Source organism: Schistocerca serialis, chromosome 2 (assembly GCF_023864345.2).
Source record: "Schistocerca serialis cubense isolate TAMUIC-IGC-003099 chromosome 2, iqSchSeri2.2, whole genome shotgun sequence".
In the NCBI taxonomy this organism is placed as follows: domain Eukaryota; kingdom Metazoa; phylum Arthropoda; class Insecta; order Orthoptera; family Acrididae; genus Schistocerca; species Schistocerca serialis.
In genome coordinates this window covers 1160362977-1160387711 of record NC_064639.1, presented here as the reverse complement: position 1 = coordinate 1160387711, position 24735 = coordinate 1160362977, and the positions used below count along the sequence as shown (strand labels likewise).

The window sequence follows — 24735 nt, the reverse complement described above, 5'->3', positions numbered from 1 at the left end:
AAAAGTGTGAGGCCATCCACATGTGCTAAAAGGAATCGATTAAACTCCATTTACATGATAAATCAATCAAGCCTAAAAGCCATAAATTCAACTAAATACCTAGGAATTACAATTAAAATCAACTTCAATTAGAATAAGCACATAGAAAATGTTCTGGAAAAGGTGAACCAAAGATTGCAATGTATTGGCAGAAATCTTAGAGGATGCAATAGATCTACTGAAGAGACTGCCTACACTATGCTTGTCCATTCTCTTTTGGAGTACTGCTGCATGGTGTGGGATCCTTACCAGAAAGGATTAACAGAGTGCATTGAGAAAGTTCAAATAAGGGCATCGCTTTTTGTATTATCGAGAAATAGAGGAGAGAATGCTGTGGACACGATACAGGATTTGGGGTGGACATCATTAGAATAAAGGTGTTTCCCATTGCAGTGGGATCTTCTCATGAAATTTTGATCACCAACTTTCTCCTCTGAATGAGGAAATATTTTGTTGCTGCTGAACTACACAGGGAGAAACAATCCTCAAAATAAGGGAAGTCGGAACTTATACGGAAAGGTATAAGTGTTAGTTTTTTCTGTAACTGTATGGGAGTGGAGCAACAATGAATTATTGTGAAGGTAGTTTGCTGAACCTTCTGCCAGGCACTTAAGTGTGATTTGCAGAGTAGCATGTAGATGTAGAGAATTACAAGAACGGCAGACATCCAGGAATTTCCATGGCACATGAGTGTCACCTTCAGTGAATGATACCATTGCTCAGTCACTCAATTGCTGGTAGGATGATAGCTAGTGGTCTTGAGGTGTACATAATCATAGAACTTTGTCTGATGGGCATAAAAATCTGATTCAAATTGTTGGACACAGTCGGTAGCTATGTGCAGCGGATAGCCGGACTTAGCTAACTATACCAGTGCAAATGCAGACGGGGATATTCCTGCAAAGATATTGTCCACCGGCACTGCCTCTGGCCAGTGCGTAAAATCATCCATTATTATGAGCAGATATCGTTTACCGTTTGTGGTCCTACAACATAGAGGTGTTTGTGCGCAAAACAAGGTGGCATCTGGAAAACTGTTAATTTCTGGCCAGCTTCAGTGGTGTTTATGTGACTTATGACTAAATAAGAATGGAATGAAATTCCCCTGATACATGTTTGTATCTCTTTACCCAACATTACTGACCATTATCCAATTATATACTGTGACATTCTTGTCTAAATTCTGATGTAATCTATTCTCTAACACACAATTGATGTATCTCTGGTGAATATCAGTTTAAATCTGCCCTAGATAAGATCATTCCAAATTATATATTGACAAGACTAATGCCACAAACAGTTTTGACTACTCATAACATGTAAGCTTTCACGGCCGGTGTCTTCATTAATTAAAACTTTCAGGCTGAATTATCACGGCCCATATATAAAACTGCTTCTCCTTCCTGACGTTTCGTTGCCTTCTGCGGGCAACATCTTCTGAGGTGAGTCGGCGACTCACCTCAGAAGATGTTGCCTGCAGTAGGCAACGAAACGTCAGGAAGGAGAAGCAGTTTTACATATGGACCACGGCAAGAGAAAGCTTTCGACAATGTTGACTGGAACACTCTCTTTCAAATTCTGAAGGTGGCAGGGGTAAAATACAGGGAGCGAAAGGCTATTTACAATTTGTACAGGAACCAGATGGCAGTTATAAGAGTCGAGGGACACGAAAGGGAAGCAGTGGTTGTGAAGGGAGTGAGACAGGGTTGTAGCCTCTCCCAGATGTTATTCAGTCTGTATATTGAGCAAGCAGTGAAGGAAACAAAAGAAAAATTTGGAGTAGAAATAAAAACTTTGAGGTTCGCCGATGACATTGTAATTCTGTCAGAGACAGCAAAGGACTTGGAAGAGCAGTTGAACGGAATGGATAGTGTCTTGAAAGAAGGATATAAGATGAAGATCAACAAAAGCAGAACGAGGATAACGGAATATAGTCGAATTAAATTGGGCGATGCTGAGGGAATTAGATTAGGGAATGAGACACTTAAAGTAGTAAAGGAGTTTTGCTATTTGGGGAGCAAAGTAACTGATGATGGTTGAAGTAGAGAGGATATAAAATGTAGACTGACAATGGCAAGGAAAGCATTTCTGAAGAAGATAAATTTATTAACTTTGAGTATAGATTTAAGTGTCAGGAAGTCATTTCTGAAAGTATTTGTATGGAGTGTAGCCATGTATGGAAGTGAAACATGGACGATAAATAGTTTAGACAAGAAGAGAATAGAAGCTTTTGAAATGCGGTGCTACAGAAGAATGCTGAAGATTTGATGGGTAGATCACATAACTAATGAAAAGGTATTGAATAGGATTAGGGAGAAGAGAAGTTTGTGGCACAACTTGACTAGAAGAAGGGATCGGTTGGTAGGACATGTTCTGAGGCATCAAGGGATCACCAATTTAGAATTGGAAGGCAACGTGGGGGGTAAAAATCATAGAGGGAACCAAGAGAGGAATACACTAAGCATATTCAGAAGGATGTAGGTTGCAGTAGTTACTGGGGGATGAAGAGGCTTGCACAGGATAGAGTAGCATGGAGCGCTGCATCAAACCAGTCTCAGGACTGAAGACCACAACAACAATATCCAAATGTTAATAATTCCAATTTATAGATATTGTCAGCAGGGTGGCCTCTTAAGGAGACAGTATCATTGAGGAGCTTTTTTTTCTCTCTGAACATTTACCTGCAAAAATATGATCATCATCATCAATCATGCTAAACTTAATTATTTTTCATTGAGGGAACACTGCCAGATTCATACATAATCCTTTTTCCATTTTAGTTTTAAAAAACTATAATTTCAGCATTCCATGAACCATGAGTAATTCATGATTACAGTATTAATACAGAATTTGGTTACTTTAACACATTGTTTATTCTCAACACAATATTTTGTTGTGCTGATAAATGCCTAAACTTAAAACAACAGCTTTAATTGACATAGAACTATGATTTTCTTTCAGGGCAGAATAGAAGATCAGGGTACATTCAATGAGCTTCTGACAAATAAATCTGACTTTTCAAATTTGCTTGTCAGCAGCCAAGAAGAGACTGAGAAGTTGAAGGATGCAGTAACAGCCAAACTTTTGAAAAACCAAATGTCAGTTGTATCAACTTATGTAAGTAACTGCCAGTTTCTGTTTCATTCTCACAAACATATAACCCACAAAATCCAAGATTATTAGAGTGATCATCAAAAGGTAAACAGTAGCAATTCTCCTGGTTGGTTATTGAGCTGGGTAATTAGATGAAGGGGACTCAGCTCACAAATGTGAACTCAGTTTGCTTTGCACTGTGAACAGCGTCATACTTTATCATACTTGTACAAGAAATTCGACATTTGTTGCATATAAAATACTCAGGTATTATGTTTCTGATATTAATATTATATTTCTCCTTCTCAACTATGCCATAATTATAATGTGGAAAACCATTAACAACACCAAATATAGTCATCTGAAGGTACGAATGTTTCGGTACTTTAACATTCAAATCACTGTATATATACTCAGCAATGGTATTTGTACATTGATGAGCAAATGAATAAGAGACAGCTTTCATATAGGAGGGATTAACCTAATGGAATAGTGCAATCTGAAAAGTGAGCTTAATGTCACATGGTTTAGCATTGGCAGTCTGAATAACATTCACTAGGAGGACAAGCAAAATACAAGATCTCACTGCATTTGATAATCATCATATCATCAGAATTGGACAACAGAGAACACCCTTGCAAAATCATGCAGAGAATAGTTGTTTATTGTCTGTAAGAGCATGAGGCTACAATAAATACTTATGTTTGAGTAATACTATCATCACTAGGATCAACTTCAAATATCAACAACAATGAGATGACTGTGTGTCACTCTCAGCTGTTTCAGATTATAGCTGCAGATAAATAGGGCACAGTGCACGATCTTTTTCTCATTTCAGTGGTAAACAAAAACAACCTATGATCAGACATATTAACTTACATGATTTTGCTACAGTGCAAGAAAACCATTATGCCAAATATATCATCTTCTGACAAAATAACACGTAGGTGCTGGTGCAAGAGAACCATTGTCACATGTTTGAAGTATGTATAAGTTGCAATTACATGCTGGTTATTTCACATGGTTATCAAAGAGCAAGTTAGGCACTGAAGCTCTCTTATGAGCACAGTATCTTCCAGTTTGGTGAGTCTGTCATTATGTGGCATAGCGCCTTTCTGTTCAAGACCATTAAACTGAAACCAGTGTTCTGGATTCTACTACACATGGCGAACAGATATGTGACTATTGCTGACTTATGTCTCAGTGTTTATCATACTCTTTTGTCTTTGGTAAAATATGATGGTATGGGTTTTAAAATGAAATTATGTATCTGGAAAGTAACATTACATTAAGAATGGAGTTAATAAAGCAGTTCTGGAAAAAACATTCTGCATATTCAAATTCTATTTATTGTTCTTGAACTAATTGTGGTGACTACATTTATTAATTTCTGCCCTTTTTGTATAACTGCTTTACACATTTTTTACTTTATCTTTCGGTTCCACATGTAACAAAAATCATATTTGTAGTTTTTTTAATTGCTTTATTCTTCTTCTTAAGAGTTCTGTACCTGATGAAGATGAAGAGGGTGATGAACCAGAAGAAACTGCTGAGATGATAGAAAGAGGCAAATTGAACAAGACCCTCTACAGAGATTATTTCAGGGCTGGCTCAAGCTACTTGCTACTTGCTTGGCTTGTATTTGTTCTTGCAGTTGGGCAGTTTGCATCCAATAGTGCTGATTACTGGGTTACTTACTGGTTAGTATCTTCATAAACTATTTGGTAATGAAGAAGTATTTTTGCATTAGTTGACAGAAGTGGGATGGGCAGTATCAATCAGTTAAATGAAATGCAGTTGACAACTTACTACTAGAATGCTGTGTGGGAATGCATGAATGCTGTGTGGGAATGCATTAGCAGCACATATGTAAGGGGCATTCAATGAAAGTGAGTTGGAAAACCATATATAAACCATTTTTTTATTTTAAATGTAATCACTATAACTATTAACTCGTTTATCCTAGTTTGAGACAAGCCTCCTTGGGAAAACGTTTTCGGTTCCCTGCAGAACCATGACTGGATCCAGGTGTGCACCTCTTTGTCTGAAGCAAATTGGTGTCCACAAATTTCTTTTTTCGAGACTCCAAAAATATGGCGAGAGGTTGGAATTATATGGAGGATGCATAAGGGCTTTCCCACAGAATAACTTTGGCAACATGTGAGCAGGCATTATTCTGCAACAGAATGATGTCCTCTGTTAAAATTCCTGTGTGTTTGGACTTGAAGGTGCACATCAGTTTTTGCAAAGTGTTCACGTAACACTGTGCATCAATTGTGCCACTGTGTTCCTGTAAGTCAAAGATCATCAGGCACTTGCAGTCAAAGAAAAAGATCATCATGACTGTTCTAGAGCTGATGTGTTTTTTTTATTATTATTATTAAACTGCGGAGGTTTCACTGGAAAACCTTACAGGTCCTCCATACAGTCCCAGTCTCGCCCCATGCAGCGTCCGAATTTTTGGAGACCTACAGGATGACACACAAAGCCATCAATTTGTTTCAGATGAAGAGGTGGATGCCAAGGTACAATCACAGTTCCAAGAGAACTAAAAACATTTTCCATGAAGGTATTGACCATCTAGTATCCATAGTTGGTTGATGTTAATCAAAAAGTCAACTTTGCTAATCATTAATCCATTACTAAAAGAGTTAACTTTTAAATGCTAAAATGTTTCTTTATAGGAGATTTATCAGAAGTTAAAGTTAATTGTTAGTCATTAACTCATAACAGAAAACCTTATGTTGTGGCTGTAGTGAAATTACTAAGTGAAATCAACATATTACCTAAACTTGAATAAAATGTTTTGGTTGGGGAAGTGTAGGTAGCACATCAAAGACAGATAAAAAAACAGTTCTGTCATTTAGTTTTATAATTTTTTGGTTAACAATGTTAAATCATAGAAGAATCGAAATACTGGAAAATCAAATAGTATCTAACATAAGGTGCATATTTTACTTCATTAACATCAACGTGTTAAAGTTTTCATTCAAGAGCAAAGCTCGTTTAAGAGACCAAATGTCTTTGCCCAGAGATAAAAGTCATTTGAGTGCAGCTATCAGGTGTATAGGGGTATTATGGTTAATAAATAAATGTACTAAACCCTGTCCTCCAAGAAATACTACATCAGTGAATGAGTCTTTTGATATATTTAGACACATTTTGACTAGATTTTGGGCTATACTTTTTACAGATGTATTACCACTAGACACCCTTTAGGTTGTTGTGAGAGCTAGATCCAATTCCATGATTTATTTTCCACAGTCAGTTCACTAACAAAAAGTAGTACTTAATGCAACACTTAGTAAAAAACAACAACAGAGACCCAGCACCCAGTTATTGTCATTCGCACTCAATTGTTTACATCAGTTGCGTACACCCCAACATAGCCACGCACCTACGTGACCCAAACTTGTTAGAACATGGTTTCTACAGCATCATCTTTGTCATAAATAGTAGGTACCTCATTAATGATTAATGGACACAGAGAAAGTTAACATAAGTTAAAAAAATCCATTAACATTCTATACAGTTAACTTAATAGTTAATACATTACTCTAAAAGTTAGCTTTGTTAATTAACAATTAATGGATTAACGGTCGTGTGCCCAGCTGTACGTGTCTCGCAGTGGGATAAATAATGAATAGTTATGGTGGTTACTTTTGAAATAAGAAACAGTTTACTTACTTTTTACGTGTATCACTTTTTCATTTGACTGGCCCTTATAGAAAGACAAAATATGTTAAGCTATTAGAGCTACTCACAGACCAAGTTCTTTTATGACAGGGAAAACACAACAGTGTTTATTGTACTTTCTTTCAGAAAGTAAAAGAAACCATTAACTGGCATCAATTTTAGCATCAAGAATGAGTTATTTCTGCATTTAAAAATAATGTAAACATACAATTCACTTAGTGATTTAAACTGATGCAGCAGTGCATAGAACTCATGGAGAGTACTTCAAACAAGACTGAATGATGATAATTAAGATAATAATTTCAAATCTGTCAGTGTGCTCCTCATATCAAATGTTCTTATCCATCCAAAAATTATTAGTACATCAGTAATTTATAAGCTTTGCTCTTGGCATTTTGTTTGCCTTTTACCTCACTCTAGTTTCCATTTTTATTTTCCAAGTCTTAATTTATAAGACCAATATTTGTGATCTGTATTTCTTTTCAGGACAAACCAAGAGCAGCTAAAAATGGATATTATGAATAAGAGAATGTCATTTGAACTGGCACAAGTTATTAATACCACAAATGAAAATCTGCCTGCTAAATTTCTTTCGGGACTGTCAACACCACCTGATTATCAAAACTTTACTAATCCTACAGAAGCAAATGAGCCTGTTTACATGGCTGAAACAGTGAACCAGACAGCTTCATTATATACTGAAGGAGGTGACAGTGTTACAGAGGTCATCTCTCAAATCTACAATGAAACTGATGGAAAAGAGCCAGAGGCATTTGAAAATTTAAAAGTTTCTGAATTGAATATGAATGAAACAGATGACAAAAATTATGTGACTCCTGCATTCTTCACCAGAGATGAATACATCATTATATACACTATATGTATTGCGGGCAGTATATTTATTACAACATATAGATCTTTTGTCTTCTTTAAAGTCACCATGAATTCATCACAGGGGCTACATAACAGGATGTTTAATGCCATACTGAAGGGTTCAATGAGATTTTTTGACACAAATCCATCAGGTAAGGAAATTATTTTTTAAAATTACTGATCTATCACTTCTGATGCAATATTTAATTTGATGTGTGCGTCACATATTTTATTTCTTTTAAAATACTGAGATATGGTGACACTGAGTACAAAATTTCATATCAGGCAAAGAAAGCAAACTGCAAGGTGTGTCTGCAGATCTGAAATATAGCCAGAAGGTAAACACTCAGCAATATTCCCAAATAAATGTGACTGACAAAAGATAAATATATTCACAATTATGTACATTGAGCTCCCCTTTATGTTCCTTTATGTTTACTAGCTTTACATTAATTTTTACTTATCAAAGTCCATCAAAATAATGCAGTATAAGACTGTGAGGGAAATTGGTGGAATGGGTAGTTGAAAAACAAGAAAGGAAATTAATAATCATAATAGAATAATAATAATACGGAATACATAACAGAGGAGCAGAACAGAGATATATAAATGTATTATAATGATTAGAAAGAGGTACTTATAAAGGAAATTATTTACAGATGGTGAAATTACAAGAATGATTGTGTATGAGAAATCCAGTCACATAAACAAGTGACAACAATATACACTAGTAAATTCAAAAAGTACAGGAATATTCTGTTGCATTTCAAAGCTGTAATAGCTGTCTCACTCATTATAATGACCTGTGAATGGTTTAAGACATTTATTTACATACCATGCAGATGCCCATGCAGTCCAGAATAAAGGCTAAGAATATAAAAAAAAAATTGAATGTAAGTGTATTTGGTTGATATTAAATATTTGTCAAAATCATAAAGCAAGAAATGAAGCAAGAGGTAGGAAAAATACTAAACCAATATGTTTAAGTTTCAAAACAGGTGTTTCATGAGAAATATTTTGGATTAAATCAGATTTACATCCCTCACTTCTTTCCACCCTAGAGAGTTCTCCCCATGAGATGAGTTCATGTTTTGGTGATGTCCTTGCAGTTGACCAATTTACTAACTCTTCGTTCCCTTCCTTCCCACTTTTCCCGCCTCTCTGCACTCCACATAGCTAATTCAACAGAAGCTTTCCCATATCCCTTGCATAATTAGCACCCACGATAGGAATGCTATGAAAGAATGACATAACCACAGAATGTATCAAAAACAGAAAGCTATTGCACCGGTCTGAACCTGCTTGGAAAGTTAAAGGTATATACAATGCTACAGAAAGGCTAAAGGCTTTAGCCTCACCAAGAGGGCTGCTCAGATGAGTTAAATTGATGAAGAAAATGCCATGATAAGCAAAGATCTGATTTCAGGTAATGATTTGGCTCACAATTTTTCACGAAAATTCAGTTTATTATATACTTCTGCAGAGTAAAAGTTTTGTTTAATTGGATAGATAAAAAATCTAGTCACCAAGCAGCAGCAGAACACACACATAAAAGACTGTTTTATGTGTGTGTTCTGGCCGCTGCATGGTGAGTAGATTTTTTATCAATTGAATTAAATAATTTCATCGATAATTGATTGTTTTCGAGAGTAAAAGTTTTGGTTTGTACACATTGTAATTGAGTGAAGAATGAAGTGAAGAAAAAGAAGAGGAGTGGAAGACAGTAGGGAAACAAGAAATAGGAATGAAAATTACCTCATGAACAAAAGAAGACAATGCTTTGAAAGTTTTTGTACCTTTAGGATTATTAGCATGCTTTTATTTACAGTAATATTACTAAAGCAGTAACAAATGTTTTGAATGTTGTCTAAAGTACTTGTACTCTCTCTGTAGGTCGAGTACTGAATCGTTTTTCCAAAGACATGGGAGCCATTGATGAATTGCTGCCAAGAGCTATGCTTGATGCCACACAGGTAACACTGTAAACATACTGTGTATGCAGTATTACTATGTTGTAGGTTTGGAGAAGCTTGTTAAAATTCCAGGAGTCTCCAAAGACACTTTTACTGGGCCCAAATTGCTTGTCTAAAACTGTAATGTGTAAATTAAATAGTGCATTCCAGGTAGTTAAAAACTGTACTGGGATCATAAATACTACCTAAAAGCCACCATCAGCATGCTTTTCAGCAGTCATATAACGCACCGATATTCAATTTATATACCTTTGTTTTGCAGTTCATTCAGATGATGTACTTTATGTTCATATTTACGAATTGTAGTCATTTATAACACAGCTGAGCTGAAGCTGATTAGCAACAAATACAACTAAGGTTTGGTGATACTTGAATATGCTTCTCATTGGTCATATTGGCGTCTTTCATATTAAACATTAATGGTTTTGTTGTGGGAAATTTTTCTGGCTTAATGATTAAAATGACGTATCATCCTTTCACACAACTGAAGCAATGAATCAGACAGTAAAGTTAGAATGTTAGAGAGGGCATACCTCAAATATATAATGAAACTTAAAGATTAGACTAACATATCACACTGTGGTCAACCATAATATAAAAAGTTGAGACAGTCTATCTTTCAAAATTGCTGGTTCCTTCTTCATTCTTCTTATTTGTAAATGAAGTAAGACATCTTGCAGACATGATGAAGAGAAGTGAAAGTTTATCTGGATGCCATATGTGTAGTCAACATTGGATTCAGTTGTGTGCTGCATTTTACAAATTGTCTTTAAATTACACTCCTTTTGGAAACATACATGTGAATTATTCACATTTCCCTCATCCTTGTTTCCTGCAGTTCCCTTGTCCACAGGTTAAAGTGGAGTACTGTAGTCTCATGCAAAACATTTTTTCCAGATACTATCAGACTAAAATCAAGAAATTAAGAATGACTATTAATTTCAGATGAAAATTAGTAAAAATACATTATTAGCTACTCCATCACCAAACTATTTGATTATGGATATAATAGAGGGAAACATTCCACGTGGGAAAAATATATCTAAAAACAAAGGTGATGTGACTTACCAAACGAAGGCGCTGGCAGGTCGATAGACACACAAACAAACACAAACATACACACAAAATTCAAGCTTTCGCAACCAACAGTTGCTTCATCAGGAAAGAGGGAAGGAGAGGGAAAGATGAAAGGATGTGGGTTTTAAGGGAGAGGGTAAGGAGTCATTCCAATCCCGGGAGCGGAAAGACTTACCTTAGGGGGAAAAAAGGACAGGTATACACTCGCACACACACCCATATCCAACCGCACATGTGTATGCCTGTTCCTTTTTCCCCCTAAGGTAAGTCTTTCCGCTCCCGGGATTGGAATGACTCCTTACCCTCTCCCTTAAAACCCACATCCTTTCGTCTTTCCCTGTCCTTCCCTCTTTCCTGATGAAGCAACCGTTGGTTGCGAAAACTTGAATTTTGTGTGTATGTTTGTGTTTGTTTGTGTGTCTATCGACCTGCCAGCGCTTTCGTTTGGTAAGTCACATCATCTTTGTTTTTAGATATAAACTATTTGATTATGTAGATTTAAGTACAGAAGAACCAAATTAATAACATGTTAAGTAGCATTCCTCATTGTAAGGAGGTCTCTGCTCTTGTGACACATAGATAACTTATTTTGTTATATGATAAATAGTGTTTTGGTTATTTAGACACGAAGTTAACAATTGGAGATGAACAGCAGTCATTATATATATCTAAAAAACACCAGTTGTTCCTGAATTAGTGGATCTACAATTAATTTTAATATTTTAAATTTAGTTTAATTACAAGTACATTATGTTCAAAATATTCATAAAATATTTTACTTTGAAAGCTTAATTTAATCTGTTTCCTTGTATTACTGTGTGCATTTTTATATAATGTAATTTGGTAAGTAAACATTTTCAATCCTAATGCAGTTTTACACTGCAGTATTCACATAATTACAAATCCTGTATTCAGGTAAAATAGCATCCTGATCATTAATTTCTTTTCTTTTTTTCCTTTGCAGATCTTCCTAGTTATGACTGGAATTCTTGTTATGGTTGTGATTGTGAATTACTATTTCCTAGTAATTATTTTAATTATTGGTCCACTGTTTTACAAAATGCGTGAAATTTATCTACGAACAGCACAAGACATCAAAAGACTTGAAGGAACCAGTAAGTAAAATAACAAAACAGTGCATATGCTTCTTCATCTGCTGTAAATATCAATCATTAAAATAAAACTACTTTGAACAGTTTTCGAACATATTACTTTCACTCTTTTTTTAATCATTTTCCTATAGTTAGGCCTTTAACAAGAGCAAATAAAGTCTCACCTATTGAACCCTATGTAATAATGAAACATATCAACAAGTAACATGATACAGATTTCAAATCAATTAAAATATGCCATAATTAGCAAGCCATAGCCATCCTTGAAGAACATTTATCTGACAAAATGGGATTCGCTTTCATTTAAGTTAAAAACACACAATAAAAATGAATACAGATTCAAAATTGGAACTGAAATGAGGAAACAGATTTTGAAGGCTATGAAACAGAAATTTGCTTTTCATCGATAATGAAAAATATATAAGAAGTGTATTGATTAGTGCTGTTGAAGTTCCTTAAAGATGTAGTGTTATTATAAGCTCACTCTGCTTTTATATTCAGTCCCGAAGAATTTTTCACTAACAGACCCAGAGAAACATTTCTTGTCTCTCTGCACTGTAGCTCAGTATTTTCAGTCTTGACTTCTGTGTTGTACCACAGTCATGTTACTGTATCTTTACCGATTTTTTTTTTTTTTTTCTAAACATATTTTGTGTCATTGTTGTTAGTTTAAAACATAGTTAACAGCAGCATTATTAGTAAAGCTTCTATTAATCATTTTCACAGCTCGGAGCCCTGTTTTTTCGTATATATCAGCTTCTTTAAATGGCCTTACCACTATTAGGTCTTCAAAAGCTGAGAAAATGGTTGTGAAGGAATTTGACACCCTTCAGGTAAGGCTTTTATATAATCTATAGGTGTAGACCTAATAAACTGCAATCTTAATGCAGGGTTCCCACCTTGTTGGTATTTTAATTTGTTCAATAGCTTCAGTAACTAAATTTGATCCATTAACACAGCTTATTTTTATTATTATTTTCTCAGACTGAGTATTTGAAAAGTTTATCATTCTGACACTGCTTTGAAAGACCATTGTTCTGCAAAGTTTTGATTAGTATGACAATATTCCAAAAACAATGTGCATTTTTGTTGCTGTGTGCCCTATCAGTAGTTAGGCATATTATCAACTTTAGGTACTCCAGTGCAATAACAGTGCTTTCTTTCAGTAGGGCAAAGTCTTGTGCATCTGTTTTTTTAACATTGTGTTTGTCCCAATTTTATACTTTTATGTTACTTTTGTTACCTTTTTATTATTCTCACTTTTTTTCCCCACTGCAACATCCCATTTTCTTCTGTTCAACTGTAAAGCACCTGAGCTACCGAAGCACGACTCACGCCCGGTACTCACAGCTTTACTTCTGCCAGTATCTCGTCTCCTACCTTCCAAACTTTACAGAAGCTCTCCTGCGAACGCAGGAGAGCTTCTGTAAAGTTTGGAAGGTAGGAGACGAGATACTGGCAGAAGTAAAGCTGTGAGTACCGGGCGTGAGTCGTGCTTCGGTAGCTCAGATGGTAGAGCACTTGCCCGCGAAAGGCAAAGGTCCCGAGTTCGAGTCTCGGTCGGGCACACAGTTTTAATCTGCCAGGAAGTTTCATATCAGCGCACACTCCGCTGCAGAGTGAAAATCTCATTCTGGAAACATCCCCCAGGCTGTGGCTAAGCCATGTCTCCGCTATATCCTTTCTTTCAGGAGTGCTAGTTCTGCAAGGTTCGCAGGAGAGCTTCTGTAAAGTTTGGAAGGTAGGAGACGAGATACGGGCAGAAGTAAAGCTGTGAGTACCGGGCGTGAGTCGTGCTTCGGTAGCTCAGATGGTAGAGCACTTGCCCACGAAAGGCAAAGGTCCCGAGTTCGAGTCTCGGTCGGGCACACAGTTTTAATCTGCCAGGAAGTTTCATATCAGCGCACACTCCGCTGCAGAGTGAAAATCTCATTCTGTAAAGCACCATTTTCTTAGGCATTGTTCATGCTATTATGGAGGAAATGCCACATGCGCTATTAGTTAGCAGAGGAAGATGTAAAGAAGTGCTGGAGATAGGAAAAGACTAACCAAACATTGCCAATTAACTAATAAATTCACAGCAATAACAATTCAGTGATGAAGCTGCAGAAGTCACTTTTTTGAAACCTCATATCAAAAGTTGCTGTTTGCTATTTACAGATAATTTTTTTCTGTAAAATGGAAAAAGAATATGGTTAGTTTCATATTACATTTGAAGTTTGTGTGGCAACCAATATCTGTTTACTGTAACCCACAAGACACATTATGGTATGTGATGGAGGATACTTCTTTTACCACTATCTTTTTACCCTCCACAATTCTTCCTCAATGGCATGTACAAAGAATGGTTGTCAGTAAAGCACCATATGAGCTATAATTTATTTGATTTCCTAATCAAGGTCATGTTGTGATACTTATATGGGAAGAAGTGATATGTTGCTCTACTGCTCTTGGAATGTATACTCTTGAAATTTCAACAGTAAACTTCTCGATAATACATAATGCCTCTTTTGTAATGTGTCACATTGAGTACACGATTCTGTGACAATATCTACTGCTCTTTGTTACATCTTTTCTATAAATTTTACTTGTGAGGGGTCTGAGACTGACGAATTGTACTTGGTAATCAATCGAACAAGTGTTCCATAAGCCAATTCTTTTGTGGATAATTACATTTTATTAAGATTATTCCAGTCAATTTCAGCCTGGGATGTGCTTTTCATACAATTTGTTTTATGTGGTCATTCCACTTTAGATCACTCTGGATGGTTGCTCAAAGGTATTTTATAGTAGTAAGTGTTTCCAGTGATTTGTTGCTGATAGTATAAACAATCAATAGTGGATCTTTTCATCTACTTATGCATAATATCTTACATTTATTTACATTCAGGGTCAGCTGCTGGCCCGTGTATTACTCATCAGTCCTCTGTAGGGCATCCCGAATTTCATGACAGTCTACATCTACATCTAAATCTACATTGATACTCCGCAAGCCACCCAACGGTGTGTGGCGGAGGGCACTTTACGTGCCACTGTCATTACCTCCCTTTCCTGTTCCAGTCGCGAATGGTTCGCGGGAAGAACGACTGTCTGAAAGCCTCCGTGCGCGCTCTAATCTCTCTAATTTTACATTCGTGATCTCCTCGGGAGGTATAAGTAGGGGGAAGCAATATATTCGATACCTCATCCAGAAACGCACCCTCTCGAAACCTGGACAGCAAGCTACACCGCGATGCAGAGCGCCTCTCTTGCAGAGTCTGCCACTTGAGTTTATTAAACATCTCCGTAACGCTATCACGGTTACCAAATAACCCGGTGACGAAACGCGCCGCTCTTCTTTGGATCTTCTCTATCTCCTCCATCAACCCGACCTGGTACGGATCCCACACTGATGAGCAATACTCAAGTATAGGTCGAACGAGTGTTTTGTAAGCCACCTCCTTTGTTGATGGACTACATTTTCTAAGCACTCTCCCAATGAATCTCAACCTGGTACCCGCCTTACCAACAATTAATTTTATATGATCATTCCACTTCAAATCGTTCCGTACGCATACTCCCAGATATTTTACAGAAGTAACTGCTACCAGTGTTTGTTCCGCTATCATATAATCATACAATAAAGGATCCTTCTTTCTATGTATTCGCAATACATTACATTTGTCTATGTTAAGGGTCAGTTGCCACTCCCTGCACCAAGTGCCTATCCGCTGCAGATCTTCCTGTATTTCGCTACAATTTTCTAATGCAGCAACTTCTCTGTATACTACAGCATCATCCGCGAAAAGCCGCATGGAACTTCCGACACTATCTACTAAGTCATTTATATATATTGTGAAAAGCAATGGTCCCATAACACTCCCCTGTGGCACGCCAGAGGTTACTTTAAAGTCTGTAGACGTCTCTCCATTGATAACAACATGCTGTGTTCTGTTTGCTAAAAACTCTTCAATCCAGCCACACAGCTGGTCTGATATTCCGTAGGCTCTTACTTTGTTTATCAGGCGACAGTGCGGGACTGTATCGAACGCCTTCCGGAAGTCAAGAAAAATAGCATCTACCTGAGAGCCTGTATCTAATATTTTCTGGGTCTCATGAACAAATAAAGTGAGTTGGGCCTCACACGATCGCTGTTTCTGGAATCCATGTTGATTCCTACATAGTAGATTCTGGGTTTCCAGAAATGACATGATGCGCGAGCAAAAAACATGTTCTAAAATTCTACAAGAGATCGACGTAAGAGATATAGGTCTATAGTTTTGCGCATCTGCTCGATGACCCTTCTTGAAGACTGGGACTATCTGTGCTCTTTTCCAATCATTTGGAACCCTCCGTTCCTCTAGAGACTTGCGGTACACGGCTGTTAGAAGGGGGGCAAGTTCTTTCGCGTACTCTGTGTAGAATCGAATTGGTATCCCGTCAGGTCCAGTGGACTTTCCTCTATTGAGTGATTCCAGTTGCTTTTCTATTCCTTGGACACTTATTTCGATGTCAGCCATTTTTTCGTTTGTGCGAGGATTTAGAGAAGGAACTGCAGTGCGGTCTTCCTCTGTGAAACAGCTTTGGAAAAAGGTGTTTAGTATTTCAGCTTTACGCGTGTCATCCTCTGTTTCAATGCCATCATCATCCCGTAGTGTCTGGATATGCTGTTTCGAGCCACTTACTGATTTAACGTAAGACCAGAACTTCCTAGGATTTTCTGTCAAGTCGGTACATAGAATTTTACTTTCGAATTCAATGAACGCTTCACGCATAGCCCTCCTTACGCTAACTTTGACATCGTTTAGCTTCTGTTTGTCTGAGAGGTTTTGGCTGCGTTTAAACTTGGAGTGGAGCTCTCTTTGCTTTCGCAGTAGTTTCCTAACTTTGTTGTTGTACCACGGTGGGTTTTTCCCGTCCCTCACAGTTTTACTCGGCACGTACCTGTCTAAAACGCATTTTACGATTGCCTTGAACTTTTTCCATAAACACTCAACATTGTCAGTGTCGGAACAGAAATTTTCGTTTTGATCTGTTAGGTAGTCTGAAATCTGCCTTCTATTACTCTTGCTAAACAGATAAACCTTCCTCCCTTTTTTTATATTCCTATTAACTTCCATATTCAGGGATGCTGCAACGGCCTTATGATCACTGATTCCCTGTTCTGTACATACAGAGTCGAAAAGTTCGGGTCTGTTTGTTATCAGTAGGTCCAAGATGTTATCTCCACGAGTCGGTTCTCTGTTTAATTGCTCGAGGTAATTTTCGGATAGTGCACTCAGTATAATGTCACTCAATGCTCTGTCCCTACCACCCGTCCTAAACATCTGAGTGTCCCAGTCTATATCTGGTAAATTGAAATCTCCACCTAAGACTATAATCTCCACCTAAGACTTTGGGACTGCAGCCTTCCTTATAGGCAACAGCATTGACAATTAAAGCTCCACAGAGTCTATTGTGTTATCCTCTAGATCACTAATACAAGTTTTAAATATTAACTGCTCCATAAGTCCCTTGAGGTACTCCCATAATTAACTTTACGCCTGTCGACTTTGTCCCATTAAGAGCAACATAATAGAGTCCTGTCTGCTAGAAGGTCCTGAATCATGTCAGAAATATGGTCTAATAATTGATAATCTTGCATTTTGTTCTACAAATCACAGTGAAAAACTGTATCAAATGTTTTCTGGAAGTTGAGGAACATGGCATCAATCTTCAGGGTCTACACTTCAGAAACCATTAAATAAAAGTGTGAGGGTGCTCAACCGGTATCTATAGATCACTTCAGAGAAAGTTTAGGAAATGTAAACTGGGAAGATGTATATAATAAGCCAAATGCTAATGATAAATGCAGCATATTTCTTGATAAATTTATATCACTTTTTGATCATTGTTTTCCAAAGAAAATTACTAAATGTAACACCACAAACTTTTCAAAGAAACCTTGGATTACTACAGGTATTAAAGTGTCCTCAGAAACAAAAAGAAAACTAGTAAAGATCCAGAAGTAGTTTTAGACTATAAAAATTATTGTAACATACTGAGAAAAGTTGTAAGGAAATCAAGAAATATGTATGTTAGAGAAGAAATTAACAACTCTAGCAATAAAATCAAATCAATATGGAATGTTGTTAGAAGGGAGATAGGAAAAGTAATGACTGGGGTAGGTAGTATTACTGTGAAAGAGAATGAGACCATCTTAACCAACAGTACACAGGTAGCCAATGCATTTAACAATCACTTCTTAAGTGTAGGAGAAAAAATTGATGAGATTAGTTCAAAAGAAAAAACCAGGCAGTACATGGAAGTGTGGGTTTTGAAAAATTTTAGTCAGATTAAGTTTCATCTAACAACCTCTTGTGAAATAATGCAAATTATTAAATCTTTGATAAATAAATGTTCTGTTGGAATAGATGACATCTCTAACAAGTTGTTAAAACAATGTGGAGCAATTACAGCTGATGTTTTGAGTCACATATGTAATGAATCACTGACTCAAAGTATTTTTCCAGACAGGTTAAAATATGCTGTTGTCAGGCCTCTCTACAAAAAGGGGGAAACCACAGATGACAATAATTACCAGCCAGTATCCTTGCTTACAGCATTTTCAAAAATCTTTGAGAAAGTAATGTACTCAAGAGTGGTTAACCATCTCAACAGTAGGGGGATACTTAGTAAATCACAGTTCGGATTTCAGAAATGCTGTTCCACTGAGACAGCAATATAAAATTTCACTGTCCACATAACAGAGTCTTTAAATAGAAAAATATCGCCATTGGGAATATTCTGTGACTTATCCAAAGCTTTTGATTGTGTGAAACATGACATTATGTTAGAGAAATTACAATTCTATAGTATAAATGGAACAGCATATGAGTGGTTTAAGTCACATCTACAGAACAGAAAGCAAAAAGTCTCTTTCTATGCTTCAAGTGATTCAAAGGAGTTTGCCACTTCATCTGGGGTGAAATTACGTTAGGTGTTCCACAAGATTCGATCATGGGTCCCCGCCCTTCTTATGTGAAACAAGATGCTGAACTGACAATGTTTCCTGATGGTACAAGCATAATTATTAATCCAGTAAAAGAAAGTCCAATAGAAAATGATACAAATAAGGTCTTTGGAAAAGTTATTAATTGGTTTTCTGCGAATGGGCTTGCTCTGAACTTTGAAAAAACACAGTACATCCAATTTTATGCTGCAAAAAGTATAATTCCTTCAATAAACATAACACATCAAAAGAAGTCAGTAGCCAGGGTAGAGCATACTAAGTTTTTGGGTGTACTTATAGATGAGAATCTTAATTGGAAAATTCATATTTTGGATCCCCTAAAGTGACTAGGTTCAGCAATTTTTGCAATCAGAATAATTGCCAATTTTGAGGATGTAGCAATTAGTAAGCTAACATACTTCGCATACTTCCACTCTCTGATGTCATACAGACTAATATTCTGGGACAACTCCACACTTAGGCACAAGGTATTCACTGCTTTAAAAAAAAGTAGTTAGAATAATGTGTGGGATTCATAGTCGTCCATCTTGTAGGCATCTGTTTAAAAGGTTAGGAATTCTTACAACTGATTCACGGTACATTTACTCAGTAATGAAATTTTTTCTCAACAACATGGACCAGTTTAAAATCAACAGCGACATTCATGATTACAATACCAGAAAACAGAAAGACCTACACTATCCTTTACTTAACCTATCTTTGGCACAGAAAGGGGTAAAATATGCAGCTATAAAACTTTTTGATAAATTACCAGATGAAATAAAATGTCTGACAGACAGCAGTAATAGTTTCAAAAACAAATTGAAATAATACCTCCTTGACAACTCCTTCTATACCATAGATGAATTCTTGAATGTGAGTAAATAAATCTGGAGATATAATATATGCATTTTGTGCCATTTAAGGGAATGGGATAGATAATAGAAATATTTAGGTATATAGTTCTTTCACATAGTATCTATAGGGATGTCATCAGGTCAAGTTCCCTTTCCACTGTCGTGTAATTTTAGATGATTTTATGTTTTGTGATGGCTTCTCTCAACATCTGCGATTTTGTCATTCATGCAGGGGTTGAATGGAGGAACCATACTGCAATCTGCAGTGTAACAATTTTAGGAGAGAGAATTCAGCATTTTGGTCCTCTCTCTATTATGTTCTGTTTTGGTGCCAGTAGGATCACCGAGCGACTGAATAGACAATTTCAATCCATTCACTGACCTTATGTAAGACAATAACTCATAGGATTTTTAGTCAGAGCATTTGGCAAATTTCACTTTCAAATTCATTAAATGCTTCTCACAATGCTCTCTTTGTGCTCCTGTTGGCGTCATACAGTGTTCATATGTCTATAATATATGTAATTTTATTGTCTTGAATTTAAATTTTATAGTCCCATTGACAGTTGGACTGTGAAATTTCACAGCATTTATCAGTAACTGAAGGAATGGGAAATAGCAACAACTAATGGTAGAATTTTGTTTTATAGGATTTGCACACATCATCATGGTACATGACTATTACTGCTAACACAGCTTTTGGTTTCTGCCTTGACGTGATAAGTGCAATATTTGTTTCACTTGTGATACTCAGCTTCTTGACAATAGACACAGGTAAACATTATTTTCCTTGAAGATATACTTATGAATTGATTATTGGTCTTATTATTATTTCTTATATTGTTTATAACTATATGTTTTCATGGCTGGAGTCCTATTCAGCAAAATACTTCCAGATGAGTTACCATTTAATGATGTATAATTAAAACCATTTGTTGTGATTGTACCTCATGATACAGTTGCTCACACGAAGATTTCTGTATCATGTGTATAAAATACAGCTTCGTCACTAGAAGATGTAGCAGTAACTGTGTGCCAAAATTAAAAGTTGCTGCAAGTTTTCTGTTATGGGATTTGGAAATAAATGTGATGTCCATGCCAAAGTACTTTGGCAGATATGTTACAGGCAGTATCAATAAAAAATCTGAGTGAGACCAAAATAACGCACTTACAAATTACTACATTTTGAGAACCATAGATATTAATGTTAAAACACATGTCTTTAGTTGTGAAACAACTAAAGAAGTGTATGATACACATATTAAGATACATCAGAAGAACATGGAGAGTAGAAGACACAATCACTTGGAGCATTCTACAACTTTGAATAGAACAGAAATATAGATATGATGTTCAATATTGCTAAAGTGCAAATCCTAGCATTCAGATTGGACCACCTGGGGCAGAATATTAACGAAATAGGATCAGTCAAAAGGGTATCAATTAAGTTGCCTGAAGAATATAAACATTTTGGAAGTGCAAAAGACTCTACTAGCAAAGGAGTAGAAAACATTGGAAAACCTGAAATCAATTAGAAGAAGATAAAGTGAAGGAAAATGAAAAAGAAGTACGTATTGTGTTCAAAGATGCTGCCTACAACAAGGCAGATTAGAGTAAAAAACTGAGAAATCAGTGAAGTGCTTTGGATGTGGAGCTTCAGGTCACTATGTAAGTGAGTGCAGAAACAAACATAGTGATAATAAGAACAAAACACAATGTTCTACATGTGGTAAATATCACTACAGAGAGAAACATCAGAATATGAAGAAATTACCAAAGACAGTTTTTCTTTCAGACGTACTAGAAAAGCAAGAAAAGAAAATTTATAAAATAGATACCAAGTGTGATGTAGACAGTGGAAGTAATGAGCACGACACATGAAAGGGAAATTATGTCAAATGTGAAGAGCTGTTAAGGTACAAAAATTAAGACTGCAAATGAAAACTTTATGTGGAACACATCTTGTTGTGAATGACTCATTAAAGGTGTCATTGACAGGTGTGTCACATGTCCCTGAACTGTCAAGAAATTTACTGTCAGTAAATAACCTTACCGTAAAAGAGAGAGTGACGAAAAAGGTGAAGATTTTGAAAGATAGAGACATTATTTTGAAAGACAACAATTCAGAAAATGGGCTGTATTTTGTTAACATCAAAAGTGACTATGAAAAAGCAGCACTAATGGCATGAAAGAAGAAAACCATTCAGTGGCAAGAAAGACTAGGACATTTGAATTTTACTTATTTTTAAAAAATACAAGAACTGTGTGATGGAGCAGACAAAATTGTTGCAGAAGAGGGCGTGCCTAGTGGTGAAACATGTATCATGGCAAAATAGTAAGATAACCATTCAATACTGTGTGGCACAGAGTAACAAGGCCTCTTGAGAGTATTCACATTGATTTATGCAGTAAGGTATGCAAGGCAACTGGTCTCAGTGAAGAAAAATTTTTAACCTGTCTTGATGGTTACACACATTTATTAAAAGTGTATCTTTTGTGAACAAAAAAATGAAACAGAAGACCACAACAGGGAATATGTAAGTGAAAGGAAGCTCATTCTGAAGACAGAAAAAAGTAAGATGTGGCACAGAAGGAGAATACAGAAGTACTGACTTTAAGGAATGGTATAAAACAAAGTATTGTGAGTGGCTACACAATTAAAGAATCTCGTCAGACAGAATGGTAAGACAGAAAGAATAAATCTTGCTCTCATGAACAAAGCAAGAACCATTATGTTTGATTCATAGGTTTGAAGCAAAATGTGGTGCTAGACAGACTTGACTGCAGCCTGTATACAGACAATGGCTATGTCCATACGGAATCCTAAGACTGAACAATTTTCTGAAGCAAGATATGTTGAGTTTACACATCAGTAAGAAGATGAAAAAGAGGAAATCAAAAAAGAAGGAGTAAATCTAACTCGAAAAAAAAATTGAAGACAAAGAAAAAAGAGAAGACTTTGAAGAAGAAGAAGAGAGAAAAGAAGGATTTGAAGAACAAGAAATTAATGAAGAATCAGATGGAGAAAGAAGGTAAAAGCCAGAAAAAGATTTATTTAATTGTAAGGCTAGGGCCCCCATTCGGGCAGACCATTTGTCGGGTACTGGTCTTTCAATTTGATGCCACTTTGGTGACCTGCAGTCAATGAGGATGATAGGAAGAGGATGAGGACAGCACAATACCCAGTCCCTGGGTGAAGAAAATTCCACGACCCAGCCGGGAATCAAACCTGGGCCCAGAGGACTGACAATCCGCCACGCTGACCATTCAGCCACCAGGTGTGGACCAGAAGAAGATAAAAAAGTATCATAAACAAAGAAGCCAAATAATTTCATCAAAGGTAAATGAAGATTACATCATACTTACATACAAGGAATGCACTGAAGATGAAAGCAAGGAAAACTGGATAAAGGTTATAAATGAAGAAAAACCATCATTGAAGAAAAATAAAACATGGGCTCTTGTGAATAAGAAACTGCCTATGGAAAAGAAATATTTACAGGAGAATGAATGTTCAAGGAAAAGAAAAGCACAAAGCTAGGCTAGCTGCAAAAAACATTTTTTAGTTACATTGTACAAACTAATTTCCTGAGATTCCTATTTGCACTTGTTGCTCAAGAAGGTTTGATAATTATGTTATTTGATATCAAAACAGCCTTGCAATGGAATAAGAAACTGAACGAGTTTCTTAGGAATAAAAAACTCATTCAACTGAAATCTGATCATTCTGTTTACAAATCATATACTGAGAAGAAAATGGTTCTTGCTGCAGATGTTGAAGATGGGATTCTGTTTCGAAAAGACACCTGTCAAATTAAAAATCTCCTGCAGAAACTGAAGAAAAATGTTGACATTGCTATTAGTGAATTGACATTACTTGTTGAAGAACCAAAACTGTATCTTGGATGTGAAATCAAAAGAACAAATCAAACTATCAATATTCATCAAGAAAAATAAAAGCTAAGGAAGTTGCGTGGAAATATAAAGAATGGAAAAATGTGACATTGTAATGGCTCCAATTTCACCACAAGGAGAAATTGGCGAAATCAGTGCAGCAAAGTCACAATTTTCGTGTTGTGAAATGGTTGGCAGTTTTTTGTATTTAGCGTGTAAAACAGAGTAGGACTTGGCATATGCAGTGAGCTATGAAAGGAGACACCCAAAATCTGAAGAGAATTTGAAGATGCCTTAATTCAACAACAGGTAGAGGAATATTCTACTCAACAGAGAAACAAGAACAAGAGATATTGGCTTACTGTGATACAGATTTCACAGGTGACAAGAAAGATAAAACAAGTGCTTCAGGATATATATTTCTGTTCAGTAATGCTCTAAACACTCGGTGCTACAAGAAAAAATGTGATGTTGCATTATCTACTACTGAAGCAGAATACATATCTGTAACTGAATGCTGTCAAGAGATGAAAATTTGGAAGACTTTCAAAGAATAGTGGCTGAATAAAAATATGGAAGTGACACTTTGTGTGGATAAGCAGTGTGGAATAGCAGTGATAAAATCAAGTCGGCTGTCCAGAAGAAGCAAACACATTGATGTGTAGTATCATTTCAGCAGTGATAAATTGAAATATGGCTGGTTCATCATACAATACTGTTGAACTCGAGAACAACTGGCTGACGTTCTAACTAAACCCCTTCAAAGTATTGCTTTTAAAAGGCTGTAAGAAAACTTGATGTGTAATTGAAATTAAAATCTTTTGTTTGTTTAATATATACATTTGCAGAGACATGGTTACAAATGTTTTGTGAGGTACCACCATAGTGTTTTGTTTAAGGGAGTGTGTTTAGACTGAAAGAAAAAGTTAACTGTAAACAAAAGCAGTGTGTGCCATTTAATGCAAGGCCGCTGTTGGTGTCCATCGTTAGCAATAAGAGCTGGTTGTTATTTTAAAAATAAATGAAGTCGGCTGTTCCTTGTAGCTTTGTGCCTTAATGTGCTGTTTTAAATAAAAGACAGCTACTGGATTTTATGAGTTATCTTGATATTGTACTATAGCAATAAGAGTGTAAGAGATGTTATCTCAGGG

At 36.2% G+C, this 24735-nt stretch overlaps 1 protein-coding gene across 1 annotated transcript in view; it reads left to right on the top strand.

Moving 5' to 3' along the window:
* Positions 1-24735, top strand: part of LOC126458619 (ATP-binding cassette sub-family C member 4-like) — a 170416-nt gene that overhangs the window by 116075 nt on the left and 29606 nt on the right. The window contains exons 12-18 of the mRNA XM_050095785.1: positions 3001-3156; positions 4633-4832; positions 7315-7853; positions 9595-9674; positions 11716-11866; positions 12590-12696; positions 20341-20464. Of these exons, the coding sequence (XP_049951742.1) occupies positions 3001-3156; positions 4633-4832; positions 7315-7853; positions 9595-9674; positions 11716-11866; positions 12590-12696; positions 20341-20464 (1357 nt within the window). The remainder of the gene's footprint in view (positions 1-3000; positions 3157-4632; positions 4833-7314; positions 7854-9594; positions 9675-11715; positions 11867-12589; positions 12697-20340; positions 20465-24735) is intronic.